The sequence below is a fragment of the Delphinapterus leucas genome, chromosome 18 (assembly GCF_059928025.1).
Source record: "Delphinapterus leucas isolate spDelLeu-1000000601 "Yukka" chromosome 18, BTC_Dleu_Yukka2, whole genome shotgun sequence".
NCBI lineage: Eukaryota > Metazoa > Chordata > Mammalia > Artiodactyla > Monodontidae > Delphinapterus > Delphinapterus leucas.
The window spans coordinates 67,907,874-67,935,571 of record NC_143146.1 but is presented as its reverse complement, the minus strand read 5'-3'; the positions used below and the strand labels follow the sequence as shown (position 1 = coordinate 67,935,571).

The 27,698-nt window shown below is 35.7% G+C and overlaps 1 protein-coding gene across 1 annotated transcript in view; it reads left to right on the top strand.

The window, feature by feature from the left end:
* Nucleotides 1-27,698, top strand: part of NBEA (neurobeachin) — a 620,750-nt gene that overhangs the window by 319,234 nt on the left and 273,818 nt on the right. Inside the window, exons 37-38 of the mRNA XM_022574654.2 lie at nt 1,801-1,909; nt 5,767-5,933. Coding sequence (XP_022430362.2) covers nt 1,801-1,909; nt 5,767-5,933 — 276 coding nt within the window. The remainder of the gene's footprint in view (nt 1-1,800; nt 1,910-5,766; nt 5,934-27,698) is intronic.

Genomic DNA, 27,698 nt, shown 5'->3' with positions numbered 1-27,698 from the left:
AATTACAGCAGGCAGATCAGGAATTGAGTGAAGGTGCTGGAAAGAGAATGGTTAAAGTGTGGACTGGGGGGGATCCTTGCTTGGGGGGGAAGGAGATAAATCTGAGCAGTGGTTGAAGGACTAAGAGAAGAGAGGGATCAAAGAAGTGGAAGTTGGAAGTGAGCTTATTTTTGCCTGGGGCCAGAGAGGGACGAGTGAAGGGGAGAGAAAGCACTTAGGCTAGGAGATTGTGACCAGAGAGTAGATTGTTGGCATAAAGATTTACGATGTGAAGCTGATTATGGCCAGTGAGGTGATTTCCTGAAGTGAGGTAGAATTGAAGATTCTAAAGGAATCTTAGATTTAGGGATTTTTGGTTCCCCGTTAAAAGGTCAGAGAATTGTGAGGTACTGTGGTGAATGGTTTCCCATGTGGCTAATGAGGTCACCCAGAATGACAATAAGATAAGAAGATGCATGGAAATAAAACATCATATATTAGTTGCTATATGACTCATAAGGGTCAGAGGTAGGAGGACAGACTTTCGGACAATTGATGCAATTTCTCTGGTGTGTCTGAGGCATGAGTCTCCCCCACCCCACCCCCTCCTCTGCCACCATGCCTCTTGGCTTTGCCCATCCACTTGTTCTGTTCCTGAGAATAGTACCTATTAACCAGCCAGACACTGAGTCTCTCCTTTCCAGCTGTCTTCTGTTAATCTATTTAAATGTAATCTGCACTAATTTGCACATATTAGATTTTTTCCTGGCTTTCTTCAGCCTTCATGCACTAGACAAAGCCATTGAATGAAATACTCTAATCTCTCACATCTCTTTTCACTTTTGAAGACTATCTATAAAATATAGACCAATGATGTCATCAAAAGTTAATATTTGGAGTTTAGTCTTTCTTTAACTTCTTTTATTTTTCCAGCTGCCTCAGTGATTAAATTTAAGACTATCCATATGATTGTTTGCCCTCCAACATTATTTACATAGGAGTTTGAGCCTTTTTTCCCCAACTATTGTGGTTTCTAGCAGATTCCCCTAACCGTTGTGTCTTTGAATAATTTATGTTGTCGTTAACTTTCATGCTGAAGACTAGACCATATTCCCATTGGAATGTGCCTGTGTCCCTCTTATGTGATTGAAGAGAATACTGCTACATGTTTCCAAGTGATCTCTCTACCTGTCCTGCTGCTATGCAAGATTTTAGTGGTGCTTCCGTGATACTGCCAGGAAGTTCCCGCTGGTCCTAGAGTGACAGTCATAATTTAACCGAAATCTCATCGTGGAGTAACAAAATCTGTGTCAGAACACACATGGATTTTGGAAAGATTCCTACTGAGAACTATCTTGAATTGAGTGCTGCTTGGAACTCATTTCAAGGTAGTTCCATCTTAGAATTAAGAATCTGAGCATTTAAGTGAATTTTAGGTGTCAGTCCTATTGTCTGTATTAATTAAAGAAAGAATCCAGTCTATAGGTTTCCTAACATATGGTCATCCAGTTTTGTGTGAAAATTTACTTCCATGGCAGTGAATTTTGTTGTTCTAGCCATTTAAAAAAGTGTCAAAAATCCTTGGTTTTTAGTGCATTAAATAACTTAATTGAATTAACTGAATCATTTGTTCACAAGGCACACTATATTTAAGAGGCATTGCTGCAAAAATATAATAGCGTATTTCTTAATTATATTATTTAGCTTTATCTAAAATTTATGCATAGTTAATACTTGCAATACTGAAATTTGGTTATTGAAAAAAATTGGATTAAACAAAGCTATTAAGAATAATAATTCCAAAGGTATTTTTCTTTTCAGATTGCTATGCCATGCTATGAAGGACCATATAGTTCGTGTTGCAAATGAAGCTGAGTTTATTTTGAATAGACAGAGAGCTGAGGATGTGCATAAACATGCAGAGTTTGAGGTAAGGTTTGGGGATTGAGTTAAATTCTGCTTTTCTGTTATAAGTCGGTTGTCACCAATGGTAACCTTACATAAGGTTTTTTTTTTTTTTAAGAGAAGAATTTCACTGAAGTCATTTCAGTAGTTTTTAAAAGCTTTAGTAAATGTCAAATACAGGGCACTTATTTCTTTTTACCTCATTTACAACATGAAGAGACCCATCCTGCCCTGTTCCTAACCAGTTGGTGGACTGAAGTTGTTCTGACTTATTCTTAAAGGCAAATACAGTTTTATAATGCAATTCCTTTAGTAATTTTTCAGCATAGTTTACACCCCATTAGATATGGGTGTAACAGTGGTTATATGGAGAAACAGTTTTACCATTCAGTAATTTATTATTTAATAACGTATCTATCTTTATTTAGAGTGGCCAAAGATTATTTTAGTTCATATTTTATATTTATAATTATATTTTAGTGACAAATGAAGCAATGCCATTATATATGATATAAATGTAGATCTGTATGTATCGATCTATATATGGAAATGTAATAGTTGAAAAATCCTCATAAGTACAATTAACTATCATTTGAGTAAAGAACAAATAGCTGTCATTTCTATTTTGTATGCAAAAACTAAAGGATGTTCAAGCACTATATATTACATACTAATAGTTTTTTAAGAACATTATTCTTATATTCCTAGCATGTCAATAATTATTTGACATTATTTGTATTGTCCTAATTCAATAACATTGGTTTCAGAAATATTGAGGTGACCTGGTGTTTGGCTTAGGTTGGACTTCAGTGGTCTTGAAAGTAATATATAACTCCACCAATTTATTCTCCTAATACGACATGCGAACAAGTGTGGTGTGGCTGGAAGCCAGAGCCCACGGTTTCAGTTTTGACGAGGTTTTTATCTCAGTAAAGCAGCTCTCTTAGCCATGCAAGTTGATGTCCTAGGTCTAGTGATCTCTGACCTACCTAGGTAAAAAGCATGAGGCAGGGGGCTTCCCTGGTGGTGCAGTGGTTGAGAGTCTGCCGGTCGATGCAGGGGACGTGGGTTCGTGCCCCGGTCCGGGAAGATCCCACATGCCGTGGAGCGGCTGGGCCCGTGAGCCATGGCTGCTGAGCCTGCGTGTCCGGAGCCTGTGCTCCGCAATGGGAGAGGCCACAACAGTGAGAGGCCCGCGTACCGAAAAAAAAAAAAAAAAAAAAAACATGAGGCAGAAAAATAGCTGTTGTCACTTTAAAACCCATAACCTCTGCTTTATTTGTCAGATGAGACAGCACACACTTGTCATATGGGATTACACAACCTTATTTTGCAAAAAACAAACATTTTAAACTCTGGTAAAAGTCCATTGACAAGTGTTTGTCAAAATGAAGTTTTGTATCGCTTCAACCGTAAATAGCATCTGATGTTTATAACATTGGGTATCATGCTGTAATTTGGATGACAAGAAAAGATTGAGTTCTTTGAATATAATATGTTTAGGTATAAGATATGTCAGAACTCTAGACAAAATAAGAATATTCAATTAACTTCTGACTTCTGTTAGTAAATAAGGCTTAGATTATTAACTGAATTCCCTGCAGAATCAGTTTTGAGTTGATCATATATCTACTAAGAAAATCAGGATATTTTGTGGGAATATAAGCAGATCAATATTTGTCATGTGAAAGCATTTAAAATAGATTTTCAAGCAGCTAGATATTAGTTACAAGCTCTAACATATATTTAACCAAGGTGATGTTAAGCTAAGGGAGGTGTTTCTCGACCTTTTTCTTTGTTGCTCCCCATAAGGACAATTTTTAAATAGTTGTCATCCTAATCAGCCCCCACCTTGATTTATTGTATTGTCATCAATATGCTGCATATCTGTTTGTGTACCGTATATGCATCTGTGCTTTATACATTAAAAGAGTAAGGTTTTTTTCACGCAACCCTAATACCAGTTTTTACCCCTCGGGGATGAATGAGATCACTCTTGTTGATGATGCATGGCTAAGAGAGGTGTAGAGGCTATGAAGGGGATATGAAGACTCAGCGTTTTTAGATTGTGTACACATAAAATAAATTACTAATGTAAACCTAATTTTGAGAGTATTGTCATTGTTACTTAACGAATGTGCATTGTTTTTTAACCGAGATGATTCGATTTGTTCTTTTTAGGTTAAAGCTGTATTAGTAAATGAATTGATTACGTGTACGTTTGTGTGTGTGTGGTTTACCAAACTTATATCACTTTTAAATTGTAAAAGATTTTGTAAAAGTCATAATGTTTTATACTAGGACTTTTTGAGGAATTTCTGTATCTCTCATATAGGCCTGTAATTAAGAGAAAAAATGTATTTAATTTGAGGTGGGTACTTCACAGTTAATTTTTTTTGGTTAACCACTGTAATTGTTAAGGAAGAAAAATGAAAATTTAATTTTACTCTCCAAAGAGCTAATGAAATATTAACCTCATTATGGAGGCAGATCATTGTACTAATTGGTGATTCCCTGTACAAAAAGATGAATTGGAAAATGAATTAATCCTTCTTAGGTTACTGTAGGGTTATTTCTCTGGAAGAGATGACTTGTGGTAGTAGTCTGTATCAATAGATAATTGAAAGGAATATGTTCAGATACCTTACATGAAAGATTTTTACTTTGTAATGATGAATGTGAACTCATTATATGTATTTTTTTAGATGTACAAAACTTTTTTTGTAGTTATATGACTTGTATTACATACATGATAATGTTAAAATCTGCAGTCACTCTACCCTATACAAAAATTATTATACAAAACAAATCAAACTTATGGTTAAAGAGATATTCATCTTCATGTTTGTATTGAGCCTTTTTTTTTTTTTTTTTTTTTTTTGCGGTACGTGGGCCTCTTGCTGTTGTGGCCTCTCCCGTTGCGGAGCACAGGCTCCGGACGCACAGGCTCAGGCGGCCATGGCTCACGGGCCCAGCCGCTCCGCGACATGTGGGATCTTCCCGGACCGGGGCACAAACCCGTGTCCCCTGCATCGGCAGGCGGACTCTCAACCACTGCGCCATCAGGGAAGCCCTGTATTGAGCCTTTTTGATACACAATGAGATTGATTACCTGTGTTGCTAATACCAATGAACTTGAATACAGATAGCTGACAGGACAACTGATTATTAGGGAAGATAAGATTAAGGTAGTAGTTATCATGAGAAACTTTGAATACATTAGATTCTAGAGCTAGGAGACACTGTAGAGAAAACCTTGTTTTAGCCCTTCATTTTACAAATGTAAAAATACAGTGAAAAAAACAGAATTTGCATAAAGTGTGAAATTAAATCCAGGTCTAAATTCCTAAACTACTGCTTTCTCTTCTACACCACATTGCCATTTACAAAATGGAACACTATATATTAAGTGGCAAGTTTTTGATCTATATATAATTATCAGGAACATAACTCTTATTTTAAGTGAGATATATACTATATAGGTTAAAATAATAAGTAGGTTTACATTTTTAATAAATCATTTTGTTTTTAAAATGCTTATTTTTAGAATATGTTAAAATCAGAATTTCAGAATTGGAAGGAACCTTAAAAGTCATTAATTACTTGATTATATTACTTAATAATATTCAAATTACATATACTTTATGTATAAACATGAAGAAAGAACATATTTTTACCAGTTTGAAAGGTGATTATATATGTGTGTGTGTGTGTGTGTGTGTGTGTGTGTGTATATTTTAGAATAAACTTTCAAAAGATTACATTATCTGAGTTTTTTAAATTGAATCGGTAATTATTACCCTATAACTCAAGGTTAAATATCATTTCTTTCTTACACACGGTAGTGGTTTATTATCATGCACTGTTTGTATTTCTTTGTAGTCGCAGTGTGCCCAATACGCTGCTGATAGAAGAGAGGAAGAAAAGATGTGTGACCATCTCATTAGTGCTGCGAAACATAGGGACCACGTGACTGCAAATCAGCTGAAACAGAAGATCCTTAACATTCTCACAAATAAGCATGGTGCTTGGGGAGCAGTTTCTCATAGGTGAGTTATAAAAAACTAGAAGTAAACAGTAACTCATAGGTTAATTATAGTAGTTATAAGTAAAAAAAAAACTATAAACTTAAAAGTTCCTTACAAAATATGGTTTTAAAGTGTAAAAAATGGCTTAATTTTTCTCCTGAAATCTTTAGTAATGACTCTTGAGAATGGTTTAAAAGAAAATCTAAACTTTTAAAAGTAATCTAGTGGAAATTTTTTCTAATTCATAGTAATATGTAACATAATACAAAATTTGTTTAGGCAAGTATTTTAGACTACCATCTCTCATATATAACATTGGTGTTAGTTATAAGAAGTGACTTGTTTTTAATCTTTCAGAGCCAACTCTTCAAATTATTAAATTTATATCATTCTTAATTTTTTTATGCACAAGTAATAATAATATAAGCATTCACTATGAAGAAGTAATACATTCTTTTAAAATTTTTTCTTCTATATTTCTCTATGGAGTCTTTCTTAGGAAAGGTTTCATCTCAAATTAGGGTATTTATGGTATTATAATAGAAACAAAACCAAAATTGGTTGTTTTTGCATTACAAGTGTTTTTCTTCCTGAAGTTTTGTGAGCTTAAAATTGTTTCGTTTTGTTTTGTTGTCCTCTGCACAGTGCCTTCTAGAAACATAGTAGTGAAGCAGGTCACTATATTTAGATTGCTAATGTTCTTCATTTGTATGTCTTCGTTTTATCTTATCTCATTGACTGTTTTTATTAAGTCTCTGTCTGGCAGAGTTTAGGGATTGAGTAAATGTGGACGAGACACTAAGAAAAATTCTGGTAGAAGTGATTCTGTTAGTTAGAGAAGAACATCTAGAATATGGCCAGGATAGTATTTGACAGACTGTCCTGGGGTCTCAAGTATAAGATAGATTTAAGAAAACTTTATTATTTGAATTTAAAGTAAAATTATAACATAATGTCTTTAAAAATAGTTAACACTCTCCTTAAAAAACTAAAAATAGAACTACCCCATGACCCAGCAATCCCATTACTGGGCATATATCCGGAGAAAAGCATAATTCAAAAAGAGTTATGTACCACAATGTTCGTTGCAGCGCTATTTACAATAGCCAGGACATGGAAGCAACCTATGTGTCCAATGACAGATGAAGAAACGAAATTGAGTTATTTGTAGTGAGGTGGATGGACCTAGAGTCTGTCATACAGAGTGAAGTAAATCAGAAAGAGAAAAACAAATACCGTATGCTAACACATATATATGGAATCTTAAAATAAAAAGGTTCTCAAGAACCTAGGGGCAGGACAGGAATAAAGATGCAGACGTAGAGAATGGACTTCAGGACATGGAGAGAGGGAAGGGTAAGCTGGGACGAAGTGAGAGAGTGACATGGACATGTATACACTACCAAATGTAAAATAGATAGCTGTTGGGAAGCTGCTGCATAGCACAGGGAGATCAGCTCAGTGCTTTGTGACCACCTAGAGGGGTGGGATAGGGAGAGTTGGAGGGAGACGCAAGAGGAAGGGAATATGGGGATTATATGTATATGTATAGCTGATTCACTTTGTGATACAGCAGAAACTAACACACCATTGTAAAGCAATTATACTCCAATAAAGATGTTTAAAAAAAAGTAGTGGGGGCTTTTCTGGTGGCGCAGTGGTTGAGAGTCCGCTTGCCGATGCAAGGGACACGGGTTCGTGCCCCGGTCCGGGAGGATCCCACATGCCGCGGAGCGGCTGAGCCCGTGAGCCATGGCCGCTGAGCCTGCGCGTCCAGAGCCTGTGCTCTACAATGGGAGAGGCCACAGCAGTGAGAGGCCCGCGTACTGCAAAAAAAAAAAAAAAAAAAAAAAAAATAGTGAACACTCAATATTTGTTTCTTATAATAATAGCAATACCACCACATCTAACATTTATTAAATATTTATTGTGTGCTAGGCACCATACTAAGAACATTACATGGGTTATTTTGTTTAACATTCAGAACATCTCTATTAAGGTTGATACTGAAATTTTTTTTCATATTACAATGAAGAAATTGAAGATTTCAGAGGTTAAGTGAAACTTAGATAGTATCACACAACTTGTACAAATAGAAGCAGAGTGTGTCAATCAGGGTTCTCCAGAGAAACAGAAAAGAACCAATAGGATATATGTAAGACATAGATATAGATAAGATATAGCTATGGATATGAATATGGATATGGGAATAGATATATATAGATTTATTTTAAAGAATTGGCTCACATGCTTATGGAACCTGGCAAGTCTGAAATCTGTAGGGTGGGCTGGCAGGCTGGAAGCGTAGGCAGGATTTCTGTCTTGGGGCAGAAATCCTTCTTCTCCAAGAAGCCTCAGTCTTTTCTCTGAAGACCTTCAACTGATTAGATGAGCCCCACCCACGTTATTGAGAACAATATCCTTTACTTAAAGTCAACTGATTATAGATGTTAATCACATCTACAAAATACCTTCACAGCAACATCTAGACTAGTATTTGATGAAACAGCTGAGCACATAGCTTAGCGAAGTTGACGCAGAATTTAACCTTAAGACAGTACAATAGCACGAGCATTTTGCCCTAGCTATAGACCTTGTCTCTCTTTTTGTGTCATCCGAATTGGATTTATCTACTCAGTTATATACAGTGAGGACTATAACATTATATTGCTAATAATTCAACTGGTATAATATAGGATATTACCTTAAATGTATAAAGCTGTACATGGTTTGGTTTTAATATTTCACCAGATAATTAAAATACAGCTAAAGGACAGAGACTTCCATAGTGACAGTCATGTGGCAACGTGTCGAATGCATCCTCTGCTCAGCTTTCCCTTTATGGTAGCTCATTAGATAGACGGGAAGACTGGCAACAGGACCCCTCAGAAGAACAGGTATCCTTTGTCCTTTTCTGCACATTAACTCCCAGTGCTGATTAACTGAAAAACACACAGTCTGTCTATTATCATCCTTTACTAAGTGGGACACTGAACTCTAATCTTTCTTAGTATTTAATTAATAAGGCTCAGTTGTTGGACTGCTTCTCCTTTTTGTCTTATTCACTCTCTAGGCAATTTTATCTAGTCTCATGGCTTAAAAAAATACCAATATGTTAGTAACTCCCAAATTCTCCAGGTCTCTCTCCCTTATCTCCAGACATGTATATCTTCCTACTCGGTATCTTCCATTCGGATATCTAGTTGTCATCTCACACTAACGATGATAGAACTGAGCTCCTGAGATTTTCTCCCAAACCAGTTCCTCTTGCAATCATCTCCTTCTTAGACATGGAGAACCCCAGTCTTGCAGTTGCCCAGGCCATAACTGTTGCTCTTATCCTTAACTACTCTTCACACATCCCATATTGAGCCCTTCAGCAAATCTTATTGATTCTGCCGTAAAAAAAATCCAGCATTTGACTGCTTTTCACCATTATCTTTGGTATCGCCTTGATCCATGACACCATCATTTCTCACTTGACTTATTGCAGCATTACTTTCAACAGTCTTCCTGCTTCTGCCCTTGTCCTCCCAAAGTCCGTTCTCAGCATAGCAGTGTGGGTGATTCTTACTAAAATGTAGAACCCTTTGCTCCTCTGCTCAGGAACCTCCAGAATTATACTGTGCAAGAAGGTAACCACTAGTCAGATGTGGCTATACAAATTTAATTAATAAAAAAATTAATTTAATTTAAAATTTAGTGCCATAGGTGCACTAACCACATCCAAGTACTCAATAGAGGCATGTGTCTCGTGGTGCCCATATTAGACACCACAGAACATTTCTGTCATTGCACAAAATTCTACTGGACAGTGCTACTCCAGAGACTTTCCATGTCACTGAAAGAAAAAACCTGCAAGGACAAAGAAATGTAGAATGGTCAGAGAAGTCCATTCTGATGAGGAACCATTTGAACAAAGAGCTGTCTGAGCATTTCAAGCAGAGAGAACAGCATACAAAAGAAGGAAGTGCTTGGCCTGTGCATAAAGTAGTCAGAGGCCAGTATGGCTGCAAGGGAGCGAGCCATGGGGAGGGAAGGTACTGTCATCTGGCCTCGTTAGCTCTTTGACCTGCTTCTCCTACTACTCTCCCCTTGTACTTTTTGTCAGTCACTGTAGCTTCCTGCTGTTTTTCAAGTTTGCAGGATATGCTTGCTCTGTTTGGAATGCTTTCTTACAAAAAACCCATGTGGCTAGCTAGCTCTCCCGCTTTGTTCCAGCTTTAATTCAAATGTACTTTCTCAAAAAAGTCTTCTGTAGCCACCCTGTCTAAAATTCTCCTTCTTCCTCCAAATATTTAGTACTACATTCCTCTGCTTTATTTTTCCTTTTTCAAAATTTTATTACTAACATACCGTATATTTTACTTATTTAGCAGTTGCGTTGTTTTGTTTACCACTAGAATGCAAGCTCTGTAATGGAAGGGATTTTTATCTCTTCTGTCCACAGTGTTATCCCTAGCACCTAGAATAATGCCTGGTGCACAGCAGGTGCTAAATAAATGTTTGTTGAATAAATTCATAAATGAATGCTTGGTATATATCCTTTGATACAGTGCCAGCTACTGGTAATGGAATGGAAAAACAACTTAGTCTATTGTCTGTGACACTTTTTTATTTTAAATGGAATAATTTTATTAAATGACAAAAAGTACTTACCCCTGCATGAAATGACAGCTCAAGCTCATCTAGAAAACAGGATGAACAGTTCCTACTTCATTGGGTTATTTTAATGGTAAAATGAAATGTTATGTGCAAAATGCTTAGCACAACGTATGGCACGTAGTAGATGTCTCGTATTTGTTAGTCACTTTTTATGTTCGGCAGCTCTTTACAAAGAGCCTTTTCTTAAAAGACTTAATTTTTTTAGAGTAGTTTTAGGATTAAAACAAAATTGAGTGAAAGGTACAGAGATTTCCCATATACCCCCTCCCCCACACATGCGGAGTTTCCCCCCATCAATGTCTCCCACCGGAATGGTTCGTTAGGGATGAATCATAATCACCCAAAAGTGTAATCACCCAAAGTTCATAGTCCATCTTAAGGTTCACTCTTGGTTTTGTATATTCTATGGATTTAGACAAATGTCTGATAACATATATCCATCATTATAATATCATACAGGGTAGTTTCACTGTCCTAAAAATCCTCTTTGCTCTGCGTATTCATCTTTCCTCTCACCCCATCCCTGGCAATCACTGATCTTTTTATTGTCTCCATAGTTTTGCCTTTGCCAGAATGTCATATAGTTGGAGTCATATAGTATGTATCCCCTTCAGATTAGTTTCTTTCACGTAGTCATGTGCCAGTTTCTTCATGGCTTGTTAGCTCATTTCTTTTAGTGCTGCATAATATGCTAGTGTCTGGATGTATCAGTTTATTTATCCATTCACCTACTGAGAAGCTTCTTGGTTGCTTCCACATTTTGGCAGTAACGAACAAAGCTGCTGTAAACATCCATATGCAGGTTTCTGTGTGGACATAAGTTTTCAACTCCTTTGGGTAGATACCAAGGAGCGCAACTGCTGGCTTATATGGTAAGAGTATGTTTATTTTATGAGAAACCACCAAACTGTCTTCAAGGTGGCTGCAAGGTTTTGCATTCCCACCAGCAGTGAATGAGAGTTGCTGTTGTTCCACATCCTCACCAGCATTTGCTGTTATTGGGGTTCCAGATTTGGGGCATTCTCATAGGTGTGTTGTGGTATCTAGTTGTTTTAATTTACATTTCCCATAATGTGGAATATATTTGCTATGCTTATATCATCTGTATATCTTTTTTGGTAAGGTGTCTGTTAAGGTCTTTGGTCCATTTTTTAACCAGATTGGTTGTTTTCTTATTGTTGAGTTTTAAGTTTTCTTTAATAGTCCTTTATGTCAGCAGTCCCCAACCTTTGTGGCACCAGGGACCAGTGTCGTGAAAGACAATTTTTCCATGGAACCGGGGGGGGGGGGGCGGGGGGGGGATGGTTCAGGCAGTGATGCGAGTGACGGGGAGCTGCAGATGAAGCTTTCTCACTTGCCCACCGCTCATCTCCTGCTGTGCGACCCCATTCCTAACAGGCCGCAGACCAATACTGGTCCACAGCCTGGGGGTTGGGGACCCCTGCTTTATGTCATGTGTCTTTTGCACATATTTTCTCCCAGACTGTGACTTGTCTCTTCATTCTCTTTACAGTGTCTTTTGTAGAGCAGAAGCTTTCAATTTTAATGCAGTCCAGCTTATCTGTTATTTCTTTCATGGATTATATCTTCAGTGTTCTAGATTTTCTCCTATGTTATGTCTAGGAGTTGCATTTTACATTTAGCTCAGTGATTCATTTTGAATTAAGTTTTGTGAAGGGTGTAACATCTGTGTCTCGATTTATTTTTTTGCATGTGGATGTCCAGTCGTTCCAAAACCATTTGTTAAAAAGACTGTCTTTGCTCTGTTGTATTGCCTTTGCTCCTTTGTCAAAGATCAGTTAACTCTATTTATAGGAGTCTACTTCTGGGCTCTCTGTTCTGTTCCATTGACCTATTTATCTGTTCTTTCACCCATACCACATTGTCCTGGTTACTGTAGCTTTATAGTAGTTCTTGAAGTCAAGTAGCATTAGTCCTCCAGCTTTGTTCTTCTCCTTACAAAGAGTCTTTTAAAGTAGTTTCCCATGCCACTTAGTCACCCTCTAACTTGAAATATACAGTTATAATTTATTTATTTTATTCATTTAATGAACAGATCGCTCTTCAGCTCCTATATGTGCTAGCATAGTGGTGAGCAAAACTGACTTGTTCCCTGCCCTAACATAACTAAATTATAGTCTAGTAGAAGGGGCTGATGCTAAACAAATAATTATAGAAATAAAAGATGCTAATAACAAACTTTGGCAAATGCTAGGAAAGAAAATATAGGGTACTGTGAAAGAGAGAGTATAGCAGAGGATCTTTATTTTAGATTAGGGATTCAGGGAAGACTTTTGAAGAAGGTCGGTTTAAGCTGAGTGCTGAAGGGATGAGAAGGGGATCGTCAGCAAAGGATAGGGTGTAGAACATTAAGGAGAGAAATATTACAAAGACTCAGAGTGTAGAAATAATAAAATGAACAGAAAGGGGGCTAGTATGCCTAGAGCTTAGTGAGCAATGGGGATAGTGGCTTGAGATGAGTCTGGAGAACATATGAGCCAGATGATTTAAAGCCTTGTAGATCATGTTAAGGATTTGTGACTTTATCCTAAGTGGCATGGAACACAGTGAAGGGTTTTGAGTGGAAGAGTAACATGATCTGATTTATGTTTAGAAAGATTAGTCTGGCTGCTTTATGAAGACATATGCTGGAAGAAATAGGCAAGTACGGTCACCCAGTTTATAGCCGAGTTCACATGTCGCCCTTGCTGTAGCATTTCCTGGGTTCTCTATCTTTCCTAAGCCTGCCTCCTCATATTTTGTTGTTATTATCTGTATTGCAATTATCTATAATATATCACTTAATATTTTATTAGCAATGTGATGTGCCTGTCTCTTCCAATAGACTTGTAGCTTCCTAAGTTGAGGGATTGAATAGTACTTATATTTACACCCTTGTTCTTAAATATATGTTAAATCTGAAGTAATTTCATCTCTATCATGTTGTACTTCCTGTTTTTCAAAAAAATGCTTAATTTTAACATACAATTCTTTTTAATTTTATCTTTTGACTCAATGATGCTGCTGGCTCTAACATATTTTAGCTTTTGAATTAATATAATGTTATTGATCTATATTTCTTCTCTGAGGAAAAACTAGAGTGTGATAGCTTTTTCTTTTTTTTTCTTTTTTTTTTTTTTTTTTGCGGTACGCAGGCCTCTCACCGTTGTGGCCTCTCCCGTTGTGGAGCGCAGGCTCAGCGACCATGGCTCATGGGCCTAGCCGCTCCGCAGCATGTGGGATCTTCCGGACCGGGGCACGAACCCGTGTCCCCTGCATTGGCAGGCAGACTCAACCACTGCGCCACCAGGGAAGCCCTGATAGCTTTTTAAAAATGCACATTCAAGAATTAATTCTGTTACATAATACTTAGTATTTACAAACAGTTTTCCCTTATTTATTTTATGTTTTTGGATCATACTTCCTATGTCTTAAACTACATAATGCAAATTTTAAAATGGGCAAAGGACCTGAATAGACATTTTTCCAAAGAAGATATACAAACGGTTAACAGGTACATGAAAATGTGCTCAGCATCACTAATCATTAGGGAAATGCAAATCAAAGCCACAATGATGTATCACCTCACATCTGTCTGAATGGCTATCATCAAAATGATAAGAGATAACAAATGCTGGAGAGGACAGGTAGAAAAGAGAAACCTTGTTCAATGCTGGTGGCAATGTAAATTGGTGCAGTCACTATGGAAAATGCTATGGAGGTTGCTAAAAAAATTAAAAATAGAACTATCATATGATCCAGCAATTCCACTTCTGGGAATATATCTGGAGGAAACAAAAATACTATGTTGAAGAGATATTTGCACCACCATGTTCATAGCAGTACTATTTACAATTGTCAAGACGTGGAAACAACCTAAGTGTCCATCAATGGATGAATGGACAAAGAAGTTGTGGTATACACATATACAATGGACTATTATTCAGACATTACAAAACAAGGAAATCCTGCCATTTGCAATAATGTGGATGGACCTAATACTGTGCTGAGTGAAATAAGTCAGACAGCGAAACACAAATACTGTTTGATCTCATTTGTATGTGGACCCAGAAAAAAAAGAAAAAAAACAAATTCATAGAGAAAGAGATCAGACTTGTGGTTACCAGAAACAGGGTTTGAGGGCAGAGGGAATTGGATGAAGGCAGTCAAAAAGTACAAACTTCCAGTTATAAGATAAATAAGTACTAGGAATGTAATGTATAATATGATGACTATGTTAAGACTGCTGTGTGGTATATGGGACAGTTAAGAGAGTAGATCCTAGGAGCTCTTGTCACAAGGAAAAGAAAAGCTTTTTTTTCCATTTTCTTTTTTTTGCTTTTTGTATATAAGATGATGGATGTTAACTCATTGTGGTACCATTTCATAATATATGTAAGTCAGGCTTCCCTGGTGGCACAGTGGTTGAGAGTCCACCTGCCAATGCAGGGGACACGGGTTTGTGCCCCGGTCCGGGAGGATCCCACATGCCGCGGAGCGGCTGGGCCCGTGAGCCATGGCCGCTGAGCCTGCGTGTCCGGAGCCTGTGCTCCGCAACGGGAGAGGCCACAACAGTGAGAGGCCCGCGTACCGCAAAACAAAACAAAACAAAACAAAACAAAAACAAAAACAAAAACATAATATATGCAAGTCAAATAATTATGCCATACACCTTGAACTTACACAGTGCTGTTTGTCAGTTATTGATATATCTCAATAAAACTGGGGGGAAAAAAAACTTCATAAGCCATAACAACTTAAATTAAAATCAGGAGATTGTCAGGACTTCCCTGTTGGTCCAGTGGTTAAGACTCTGCGCTTCCATCGCGGGGGCATGGGTTCGATCCCTGGTTGGGAACTAAGATCCCACACGCTGCGTGACTCAGCCAAAAAGATTAAAAAAAAAAAATGAGGATGTACTAGGCCCTTGAGTAAAAAAATACCCACACAGCACACGCGCACATACACACGGTCACAATTTTTAGTGTGCATTTTCATATAAGCATTACTATTGAGATTTTGTTTTCGTTAGGATGTTGGTAGAAACTCACATTTATTTAGTGCAGCTATGTATCGGCAGTAACTTTGCTGTTACTTTGCATCTAATGCGTTATTTTCATTCTAACAACACTGTAAGGTAGATATTATTTTTCCCATTTTGCAGCTAAGAAATGTGAGTCGCAAAGAGAAGTTGAATAGCTTTCCCAGTGTTACATAGCTAAATAGTAGGGACAGGATTTGAATCTAGATCTGCCTAACCCTAAAGCCCATGGTCATTCCAATGATGAAATTAATTACTAGTTATTAGTTATAAATATTATCAGTTGGAATAATGAAATAAAGAGAACTTAAACAGGAATAAGACTCAAACCTCTGAGGTTTTAGAAAATATTTTTAATGTTTTACAAGTTCAAGACCCGAACTGAATTAACACTGGAACTTCTGCCCACAGAGGTCAAGATATCACCTGCAGTCTGAACCTAAGAGGGTTGATTGGCCGGAAAAACAAAAACAGACAGACAGACGTTCTCCATAGGAGATTAGCAGGATGCAATTCAAAGTTATTTAATATACAAAGAACCAGGAAAATCTTGACGTTTCTTAAGAAAAGACAGTTAACAGATACCAATTCCAATTCCCAGAGGTTGGAACTATGAGATAAAGATTTAAAAATAGCTGTTATGACCATCTTTCATGAAGTAAAGGTAAATATTCTTTAAATGAATGGAATGATAGAAGATCTCAGCAGAGTAATAGAAAGTATAAAAAAGAACCAGATGAAAATGAAAAATATAATATCAGAATAAAAAGTAAGTAAATAAAAATAAAAAATTTTAATGTAATATCTGAAATTTAAAAAATACACAGACTGGAAAAAGTATTTGCAAGTCACACATCTTACAAAGGACTTATAAAAGTATACAGGTATAAATATCTATATTTATACAAGTATAAAATTATACAAAGGACTTACAAATATATATATATATACACACACACATATATAGGTATATATGTGTATGTGTATGTATAAAGGACTTTCAAAACTTATTAAGAAGACTAACGTTGCAATAAAAAAGCGAGCAAACATTTGAACAGACACTTCACCACAGACAGTATACAGATGGCATAAGCATATGGAAAGATACTCAATATCCCCAGCTCTTAAGGAAATTAAAATTAAAACAACAATCATATACCACTACCATTAGAATGAATAAAATTAAAACAAAACAAAAACCTGGTACTGCAAGAGCTGGCAAAGACGTGAAGCAACTGGAGCTCTCATACATTGCTGGTGGAGATACAAAAGGTCCAGAATCTTTGGAAAGTGGTTTGGCGGTTTCTTATACAGTTTAACGTACACTTACCATATGACACAGCAATCCGCCTACTCCTAAGTATTTACCCCAAGAGAAATGAAGATTTACATTCACACAGAAACATGTACATGAATGTTTATAGCAGCTCTATTAATAATTGCCAACAATTGAAAACAGCCCAGGTGTTCTTCAGCTGATGAATGGATAAGGACCTGTGGCACATCCATATTCTGGAATGCTACTCAGCACTGGTAAGGAATGGACTGTTGATAATGCAGCAATCTGAAGGCATCTCAGATGCTTTCTGCTGAATAAAAGAAGGCATAACACATTGTTTAATTCCATTGATACATTCTGGAAAAAGCAAAACCTTAGGCAAATAAAACACATTGGTGGTTTCCAGGGGTTAACAGTGGGGGGAGGATTTGACTAGAAAGGGCTAACGTGAGGGAGCTTTCGGGGGGGATAATTAAACTATTCTGTATCTTGATTGTGGTAGTGGTTTCACGATTCTATGCTTTTGTCAAAATTTATAGAACTGTACACCCCAAAGACTGAATTTTACTGTACCTAAGTTAATAAATTTTTAAAAACTTAAAGGCCCCATATTTATAGATGATTCTTGAGCTGTGAATACTAATATTTAACAAACTATATTATATTTTTAATATAGAGAATTGCAATCATATTATTTATTGTTTAAAAGTTAAATAACAAGTCAGATTATCTCAGTTATATCCATGCCAACACAGGTATATCGGAACAAAATTAGATTTCCCTACAACTAATACATATAAGTGAATTAATTTTTACTAGATGTATTTTTTTAATTATACAGTTTTTAAAATCCTTATGTATATGTACTAAATATGCTGTTCTCTAATAAAGATTATGAAGTACTCAGAAGGGAAAAAAAGAAAATTTTTCCAACAATTTTCAAGTAGTTTAAAATGTCAAGATTTAAATGAGGAATGTGTTCTATAGTCAATGAAAGTTGTTGTTACAAGTTGTGTTGCCAAGATATTAGTAGGTACTGGGTTAGACTAAACAATCTACTAATTGTGAGCTCATTAACACTGTGAGATCTTAGACATGGCCAAAATATATATTTCAAATCCCCAACAAATTTCATCTCTCCTATGTCAGCAGTACATCTATATGCTTTCTTCTTCCAAGCACTGAAAATGGTTAGAATATGGATTCTTCCAGGGTTGTATATTGCTGGGTAGTTTCATCAAGGCAAAGGAGCAGGAATATTAAGATACAAGTAAGAAAATGGTTGAAGTGATAGAGTGGTAAGTGATAGACAATCTAGGATAGTTAAGGAAGAGAAGTAAAGAAAGAAGGGGATTGAAACACAGAAAATAATGGAGTCAAGAAAACAAGAGTTGATGAACTGAACTTGGGAAGCTCTAGGATGTTTGAATTTAAGACTTATGAAATACATCAATAAAAGGTTAACAAATCTAGAATGTGGTCATGAAAATAGTCAAGTGGAGTCGAGTTGAAAATCATAGTAATGAGGAGGTCAATAAACTGAAAGGATGGAATCCTGCATGTGACACTTAACGTTGAATTACCCAAGATAATTCCAGTATTTGGGATGGAAAGGAAGATTGTGAGCATCTTCTAAGTCTTCAGTAAATAAAAGGAAAAGCCTGAGAGGCTGATAGTGTACTCCAAATGGGGAAGGGACCAAGGTGGTATTACCAGATTCCGCAAAGGTCTTAAAGGAGTCTCAAAGTTCATCTTACCTTAAATTTAAAAAAAAAAAAAAAAAAAAAAATATATATATATATATATATATAGAGAGAGAGAGAGAGAGAGAGAGAGAGAGAGAGAGAGAGAGAAGGAAAGAGAGGGAGAGAGAGAGAGATGATGGCAAAACTTTAACAGCCTGTCAGATCATTTTCCCTGATAGAATTCTAATGCAGACCATAAAGGTAAGTACAATGAATTGAAAAGACTAGATGATTTTAGATCAATAAGGATTGTATGGGTCAGGACCAGAAATGCCTGTTATTTGGATGCGAAGGTGATCAAGCTGAAACCTATGTGACCCAATTGATTACCAATATCATTCTGCTGCTTTTTTTCCTAAAATATATAGATTTTTAAAAAAATTAGTATGATTATTTTAGTAAGTCTCTTCAAAGTAAGACACTGTAAAATGCTTAATATAGCAGTAGAATGACATAAAATACACAAATGATAATAATGAAGAAAATCAATAAGCAAATATAAAATAACAAATCTCACAAAAATTAGACTACTTTCTCAGGATGGAAGTCATTACTTTTAAAATAAAAATTAGTGTTTTGGATCTCCACAGTAATGAAACTTCTCCTTGGCTAATAAATGGCATAAAGTTTAAAATTTTTGACCATTTGCAGCAAGTGCCTAGAGTTAAAGTGAGATTATCACAGTCTCTCAGTCCTTTATTTGGCTGCTAATTAAAATATCCGTATACCAAACTGTAGAAAATATTTTTCAAGCAGTAACGTCTGGTATCTTGGCAGATGGCAATTTTGTTGGAATCATTGGAGATAGTACATTATTAGGCCATTGAGAAAACTTTCTGGACTCCTTTGATGTGATTGTTTTTATAAGCTTGCTTTTTGGGTTAGACATTTTCACTTAAATATCATTACATTCCCTAAAATAATATGTTCAACTCATTGACTGTTTAAAATGCATAAAAAGGCATAACAACATTTTTACAAACATTAGGAATTTGAATTCCAATAGTATTTTTCTCAACAAATATCCCCTTTTTATAACCGCATCTTTTTTTGTTGTTACAAATGAAATGGTTTACAGTGATATTGCTCTATATTGTATGCATACTAAAATTTTATGCATTAGAATGTGAAGTATTTTTTATATTTGTGTTTATAAGTAGTTTAGTGTCTTTTGTCAATTATAAGGGTTGCCTGTTTAGTTGGAAAGTGCCATTGCCCTAGAGTGCTGTATTTTGAAGTCATCTGTCATGGATACAATGTAGAGAGAGAAGACTATTTATGTTTATGGCATTTTAAGTAACTGAGTTAAACCCTTTGGAATATAGAGAAGGCGCTTATTTACTGTCATCACTGTTCACTTAATCTTGTGACCCTGACATGATAGCATTCCCATAAATCTCCCTGTGGGTAGTTCAATAAAACAGATGAACATCAGAATGTAATGATTGTCTCAGCTTTAGGAATTAACTGTGTGATGGAATAAATATGGCCCAGATAGTGATACTACAGAAGCATTTTACCACTCCCTTTCTCTAACAGGTAATACTAGAAAATAATTATTTATTATAATTTATATTCTATTTTCAGATAGCATTTGTAGTATCTAATAGTCACTGAGAGAAAAAGAAAATAGATACAAATAATATGTATATTGTGACTTTTTAAAAAGCAGTTAACATTTTTTAGCATATTTAAGATTATTAATATAATAAAATTGGTTTTTACAACGATGTTTTAATATAGCTTGATTTTATATTGTGTTTTCATTGCATTACATCCCTGTGTTAATTTTTTTCTGTATGCACTTTTTAAGTATTTGAGATTATATAACTCCTCAAACATAAAGTCTCAGCGTCAGTAGTTTTTTTATCCCACCCTTTTTATAAGCAACTAGTGTCGCATTCCAGGAAAAAGAAAACTGAGGACATTGAGGCATTCAAGAAAAAAATTAACATGCCACACTACAATAAATTAATGGAACAAACTAAAAGAACCTAACACTTCTCACTGTACTGTATGTCAGAGACCATCTCCACAAACCAGAAGAAAATCCACCTTTTCTTCAGCATTTTGAAAAAGTAAATGCTATTAATGCTCTCATTGCTAAGATAATAGATCTATAGAATAAAATGATCTTAAAGAAGTTATATTTGTCTCCCAACAACTTCCATATATAAAAAACTTTTTGTCTGTTTTGTTTGGTGTGGTAAAACCTTTAATCCTCTTTTCAAATAGGATTTCATACTTTGGCTACTATTAATCCAATTTGTATGGTAATGATAAATTCTAAACACCAAAAGTGTGCTATATAATGTAAAATCTATGGGAAAAATAATATTTATGTTTTTATACAAAGATTATTTTAGAAATATAAAAAATCTCTGAAACAAACCCTCATAAGCATTTTAGTAGCAATACAAGAAGGAAACAAAGAAAATGAAACTCTGAAGCCTGTCAGAAAAGAAGACCAATTACTAATACGATACAAGTCCCCAGAAAAACAAGATGAATCATATATCTTTACTAATTGAATCTTAGACCACTAGGATCAGGTTGAAAACAATCTTCCATGAAGAGAAGGCGGATGTGTATCATTAAAGAAATGGTCAGCTCCTTTACTTTAGGTGTAGACAACTGAGCCCTAAGAAGACTTTCTTCTGTTTTAATAGCCTTTCAAGCTAATATAAGCCCTAAAAACTTGGTTCATATGACTTTTTTTTTTTTTTTTAATTTGGCTGCGTTGGGTCTTCGTTGCTGTGCGCAGGCTTTCTCTAGTCACGGTGAGCAGGGGCTACCCCTTGTTGTGGTGCGTGGGCTTCTCATTGCGGTGGCTTCTCTCGTTGCGGAGCATGGGCTCTAGGCACGTGGGCTTCAGTAGTTGTGGCTCGTGGGCTTCAGTAGTTGTGGCTCGTGGGCTCTAGAGCGCAGCCTCAGTAGTTGTGGTGCACGGGCTTAGTTGCTCCGTGGCATGTGGGATCTTCCTGGACTCGGGATCGAACCCATGGCCCCTTCATTGGCAGGTGAATTCTTAACCACTGTGCCACCAGGGAAGTCCCCAGTTCGTATGATTTTTTCTAGAAGCTACAAATGGTAATGTCTCTTTGTAGACAGTCTTAAGACAGAAACTGTTTTCTTTCAGGTGAGGTTCTTTTCTGTTATCATTATTCAGTAAATAGTTACCAAATTGCAGTCAAACACTATATATGAAGATACTGTTCAGAGCCAGGGAATGGGGTGTTCCATAAAGAGGATTTTTATGCCTTTTGAGTTTTAACATAAATCTTAAAATTGCGTATGGCTGGCTTTTGTATGAAGAAAGACATTTGAGGGCTAGGCAATAAAATATGCCAGATATAAGCCATCAAATAGGCATTTTTAAAGCTTATAAACTAGATTTATCCAACTGAAAAGCTGAGCACGTTTTAGTGCACTTTAAGATACATTATTAAGCAGTAAGTTAACAAACATACGAAAACGACAAGCAGCAAAATACCTTGTTAACGTCTTTAGGAGCAGTCATTACGAATATGATAATTAAATAGATAATTACAATTTTTACCTTTCAGTAAATTTGATGGTGTCATGGTCAGAGTTATGTGAGCAGTATTACTAGTTTAAGGGCACTTAACTGATGAGGACCTTGTAATTGTTCCCTTGAGGAAGAGATGATATTTAGTTTAAAATAAACTTGATAAAATCAGTTGGTTTTTATGTAAATCTGTGTCATATATAGGTCTTTTTAATCCATATCAGAAGTCAGATTTTTCTTCTCTGGTTTAAGCTAGTAACTTCTTATTTACCATCTCCCAGATGACTTTCATGAAACTTCAACTTTGGCCAACTCGGATTTGATCTGTAAAATAGTAGTCATCTCACAACCTTACACACTCTCCTGACCCAAACTTTGTGACTACTCTGCTCTTCTAATTTTGGCATATAATCCAGGACCTAGAGAAATAAATTTGTCAGATTTGTCAGATTTGTCACTTTGTATTTCTTAAATTTCTTCAATATCTATTCTGTCCAACTTGAAACCATGCCATTAAAATGGTTTTCACTTTGGAATTACAGTTTCATCCATCTTCCTGCAACCCAAGATTACTTGTTTTTATTCTGGATATGTATCATTGGGTTGGCCAAAACATACATTCAGTTTTTTCCGTAAGATGGCTCTAATAGTGCTTAGTTGTCTTTAACTTCATTGAAAACAATTTTCTTAGATTGTATTGTGACAGCTGTCATATCAGTGTACATTTTAAAAAGAAAACATCAAAATTGGTGAATTTTTATGTAGTCATTTTAATATTGAAGATGGAGGAAAAAAGCGACATTTTCAGCATATTATGCTTTATTATTTCAAGAAAGGTAAAAATGCAACTGAAACACAAAAAAATGATTTGTGCAGTGTACAGAGAAGATGGTGTGACTGATCAAACATGTCAGAAGTGGTTTGCAAAGTTTCGTACTGGAGATTTCTCGCTGAACGACGCTCAGCGGTCGGGTGGACCAGTTGAAGTTGACAGTGATCAGATTGAGACATTAACTGAGGACAATCAATGTTATACCACGTGGGAGATAGCCGACATACTCAAAATACCCAAATCAAACGTTGAAAATCATTTGCACCATCTTGGTTATGTGAGTTGCTTTGATGTTTGGGTTCCACATAAGTTAAGTGAAAAAAATTTCTTGACTGTATTTCCACATGCTATTCTCTACTTAAATGTAACGAAAACGTTCCGTTTTTAAAACAAATTGTGAAAGGCGATGAAAAGTAGATACTGTACAATAATGTGGAATGGAAGAGATCATGCGGCGAGCGAAATGAACCACCACCAACCACACCAAAGGCTGATCTCCATCCAAAGAAGGTGATGTTGTGTATATGGGTGGATTGGAAGGGAGTCCTCTATTATGAGCTCCTTCTGGAAAACCAAATGATTTATTCCAACAAGTACTGCTCCTAATTAGACCAACTGAAAGCAGCACTCGACGAAGAGTGTCCAGAAGTAGTCAACAGAAAACACTTAATCTTCCATGAAGATAACGCAAGACCGCATGTTTCTGTGATAACCAGGCAAAAACTGTTACAGCTTGGCTGGGAAGTTCTGATTCATCTGCCGTATTCACCAGACATTGCACCTTCAGATTTACATTTATTTTGGTCTTTACAAAATTCTCTTAATAGAAAAAATTTCATTTCATTTCCCTGGAAGACTGTAAAAGGCACCTGGAACAGTTCTTTGCTCAAAAAGATAAAACATTTTGGGAAGATGGAATTATGAAGCTGCCAGAAAAATAGCAGAAGGTAGTAGAACAAAAGGGTGAATATGTTGTTCAATAAAGTTCTTGGTGAAAATGAAAAATATGTCTTTTATTTTTACTTAAAAACTGAAGGAACTTCTTGGCCAACCCAATATAAATCCCTTTACACTGGTATTCTTTACTTCATTTTTTGAAACATTCTGTACTCCAGATATTTTAAAGTACCTCTCTGATCTATGTTTAACATTTTAAATTTACATTATTATTAATACACAGTCCATTCCTCTTAAGTAGGTTGTGAAGATTAAAAACATAGTAAGTGAAAATGTTACTTATTATAATTCTTATGATTATTTCACTCCTTGCTCCATATTTCTCAAAAGAGGTAACTTCTTAACTTTATAAAAATCCAAAAATATTTAAATTACACCTAAAACATAGTATATCAACTCATTTCAGTGTGTTTTGGGTTTCATTTGCTGGCTCTAGAAAGTATTGTTAAGAAGAGCCTACTATTCCAGCCTTTGCCAAGAAACAAACGCTTACACTATCCAAGGCACATATTTGTTGTCCACTGAATGACCTTTGTTGAAACCTCACGTGGTCAGATGAGAATTTCCAACTGTTCACTTGACGTCTTTAACTAGGTATCCTATGACATCTTAAAGTGAAGAAAACGGAACTTAGGTGTTAACACTTTCGGTTTAGTTCCTTCCCTGTGTCTGCTTCTTTAACACATTCTTACTTGCTTTATATCCTTGCCATATTGTGTGTGTGTGTGTGTGTGTGTGTGTGTGTGTGTGTATTTTTTTTTTTCTTTTTACTTTATTGCCAAAACCCTGTGTTTCTCAGGAGTTGAAGTTCTTGATGTGTATCGGAGTCCCTGACATGTAAGAGGTGGTCTGTAAATAAATATTGCTAAGTAAGTAAGGAGGTGAATGAATGAAAGAATGAATGAATGCAGGAGTTCAAAGTACCTATAACTGGTCCCAAAGAATTCTGAAATATTACCAAATGTACCCAAAAAGAAACTTCTACTGTTTTATTTTTCTAATTTATATATGTACAATATTATAATTGATTATTGGAATATTCATCAGCATATTTTAAGCCCACAACATTTACAGAAGCTTAAAAGTGTCTTTACCGTTCTGATTTCTAATAATTTACCTTATGGCTTTCTTTTATACATCTCACTGTCATCTAGGCTAAAGCATTTATTAATTGGTGTTGCATTTTTACAAATATATAGAAATACATGGCTAGAATATTTAGTAGAAATAACCTTCCGAAATAAAACTGGCAGAATACTGTTCACTAGTAAAATTTTTCCAAGAGAAACAACATCAACTACAACGCTGTAAAGTCAGAAATTCAGCCTTTGGTTTTAAAACTTTAAGGCAGCATTTTAAAAATTACTAAAGTTAAAATGTGTTTAGTTTTTTTTTTTTTTTTTTTTCTGGGTAGCTATTATTAATCACCTTGGCATTACTTTCCTGGCCTTTCAAAAAAGTACATAGACAACTTTTGGGTACTTCTACTAGGTTGTGTTTGTTTACCTAGTTTAAATCTGATTTAAAACTCATGGTGTACATTCATTTCTTTTGATTTTTTTAATTAGCATCTAAAATATCTCTTTTGATTCAAAAGTTTTCAGTCATGCCATTTTCAACTTTAGGTCATTTCATATCTCATATTCATGTGCTCTTTTACTTTTCAGCAGGTTTTTATTTAATGAAATTTAAGATTGTTATGCTGTTTTTGTGTAATTGTTTAAAAAAAGGAAATCTTAGGAAATCCTCTCCTGTTCAAAGAATAAGATTATATCAAGCTTCATCCTCTTTGACTTTTTGTTTTTCCTCCCTCCACCTTAAATGAATCATAGTTAAACATACACATTTTCATGTTTCATTCTTTACTTCCACTACGTAAAAGACATGAGCAACAAAGTTTTTATATAATATAAACAAGGGATACACACCTTACTATGTCTCTGTTTTGCAAATACCTAGAAAGGTGGCACGTTAACTTATGTTCCCAGAAACTACATGAAATTATAGCATTTAGGAGGTTGAAATTTATAATAAATGAGAGAACTTTGGCTTTGTAATAATAAATTATCTAGAATATATAAATTCATAAAATTTAAGGAATTTTAGGAGAAACGTTAGGCATGTTTCCTAAATTTTTTTAATTTACAGTTTAATATGAGTGATATGTTTATTGTTTCCAGTTATGTTACTTAATAAATTATTGATTCTTGAATATTTGAAAGGCAGTGCTTCTTTGTTAAATATTTTTACCTTAGAAGTCTTTTGAGGGGAAACTGTCTAACTGGGATAGGATTTGTCAGGGACTTATTGGATAGTATAAACCATAAATCTTTGTTGTTGTTGTTACTTTTTTAAAAATTCCTTTTTTTTTTTAAGTTTTGTTTTTGGTCAAGAATAGGGAAAGAAAAATGACCCATCATTTCCATGCTCTAGAGGTTTTACTGCAGCAGCTGAGCAGCTCACTTTTATTCAATGCTACATTAACTTTTCCATTAAGGGTACTGCTGTAAAGCACAGAGCCTTTAAGCATTATGAAGTTGCTGTCTGGCATTTGTTCATTGATATGGCTGCTGTATTTGAATGTTGCAATCCTTCCAGAGTGAAAGCCTTCATCACTTTTTAAGAATGTTGCTTCTCTCATTTTAAATTTAGTTAAATTTCATTTCACTGCTGTGGTTTAAGAGTCTGTAAACATTCTTATAAGCCTGAATTTTTTCCTTGTTTAGAACTTCTGTCACTTTAATGACAGTATAATTATAGTGTTACTATTATTCATAAAATTCAGATTTGCAAGAGACAAATGTTATTTTAGAAGAAAGGCAAATACTTTGCTGTCACGCATGTCCTTTAGTTCATTTTTCTTTTTTTTTCCTTCTTTTCATTCATTCTATAAATTATCCCACTTGTCTAGCATTACACAGGACCTGAGGAATGGTCTCCAGGAGGCTGAAGTCTTAGGGGGGAGGCTGATGACGGAAGGAATAGGATGTCCTCTCTTCTGGATGGTTAGACTGCTGAAGGAGAGGGAGATTTAGAGTAGTGGAGAGGTTAGGAAAAAGGGTTGTGAAGTTGTGGGCACGTGCTCCAATAAAGGGAGAGAAGTTGTGATAGGCCTTCTTAGGGTTAACGGTGTGGTTCTCCACTGAGCAGCGTGTCTCCTGTATTGAGGGACCCTGTCCAGCATTTCTTCCTAGCAAATGCTTAGACCTCCTTGCTTCCTGGTGAGAGGATAAATTCTATAGTAATGAAAAGGTTATGACAATCAGTTACCCTTTGTTTCATATATAGTGCAAGAGTTAAGCGATAGGGAAAGAGCTGATAAGAACCAGGTTTATGCTGTGTGATGTTTTGTTTGTTGACAGGTTGGGGGTCGAGTTGTTTTATTTTGGTATTGGGTTTGGGGTTTTTTTTGGAGGGGGTGAGGAAGGGTTGAATTTTAACTAAACAGAGATTAAGAGAAGAGATGGACTTCCCTACCAACTGTGGGAGTGAGCTACAGTGGTGGCAGGATTGTTGATGTTGATCAAAAGGAGTGTCAGGCTAATGAGCCACAAGGACCAGCAGCAGAGATGGTGAAATGCTAGGTAGAGGAAGAAGCTAATTTAAATACTGATCTGTGATTACGGAGGAAGACATAGGGCAAAACCCAATCCCCTGCCAATGAAGGACTAAAAGGTCCATTTAGGTTGAACTGATGAGGCTGGCAGTGTGAAGGAACTATCCTGTGGGGATTAGGGT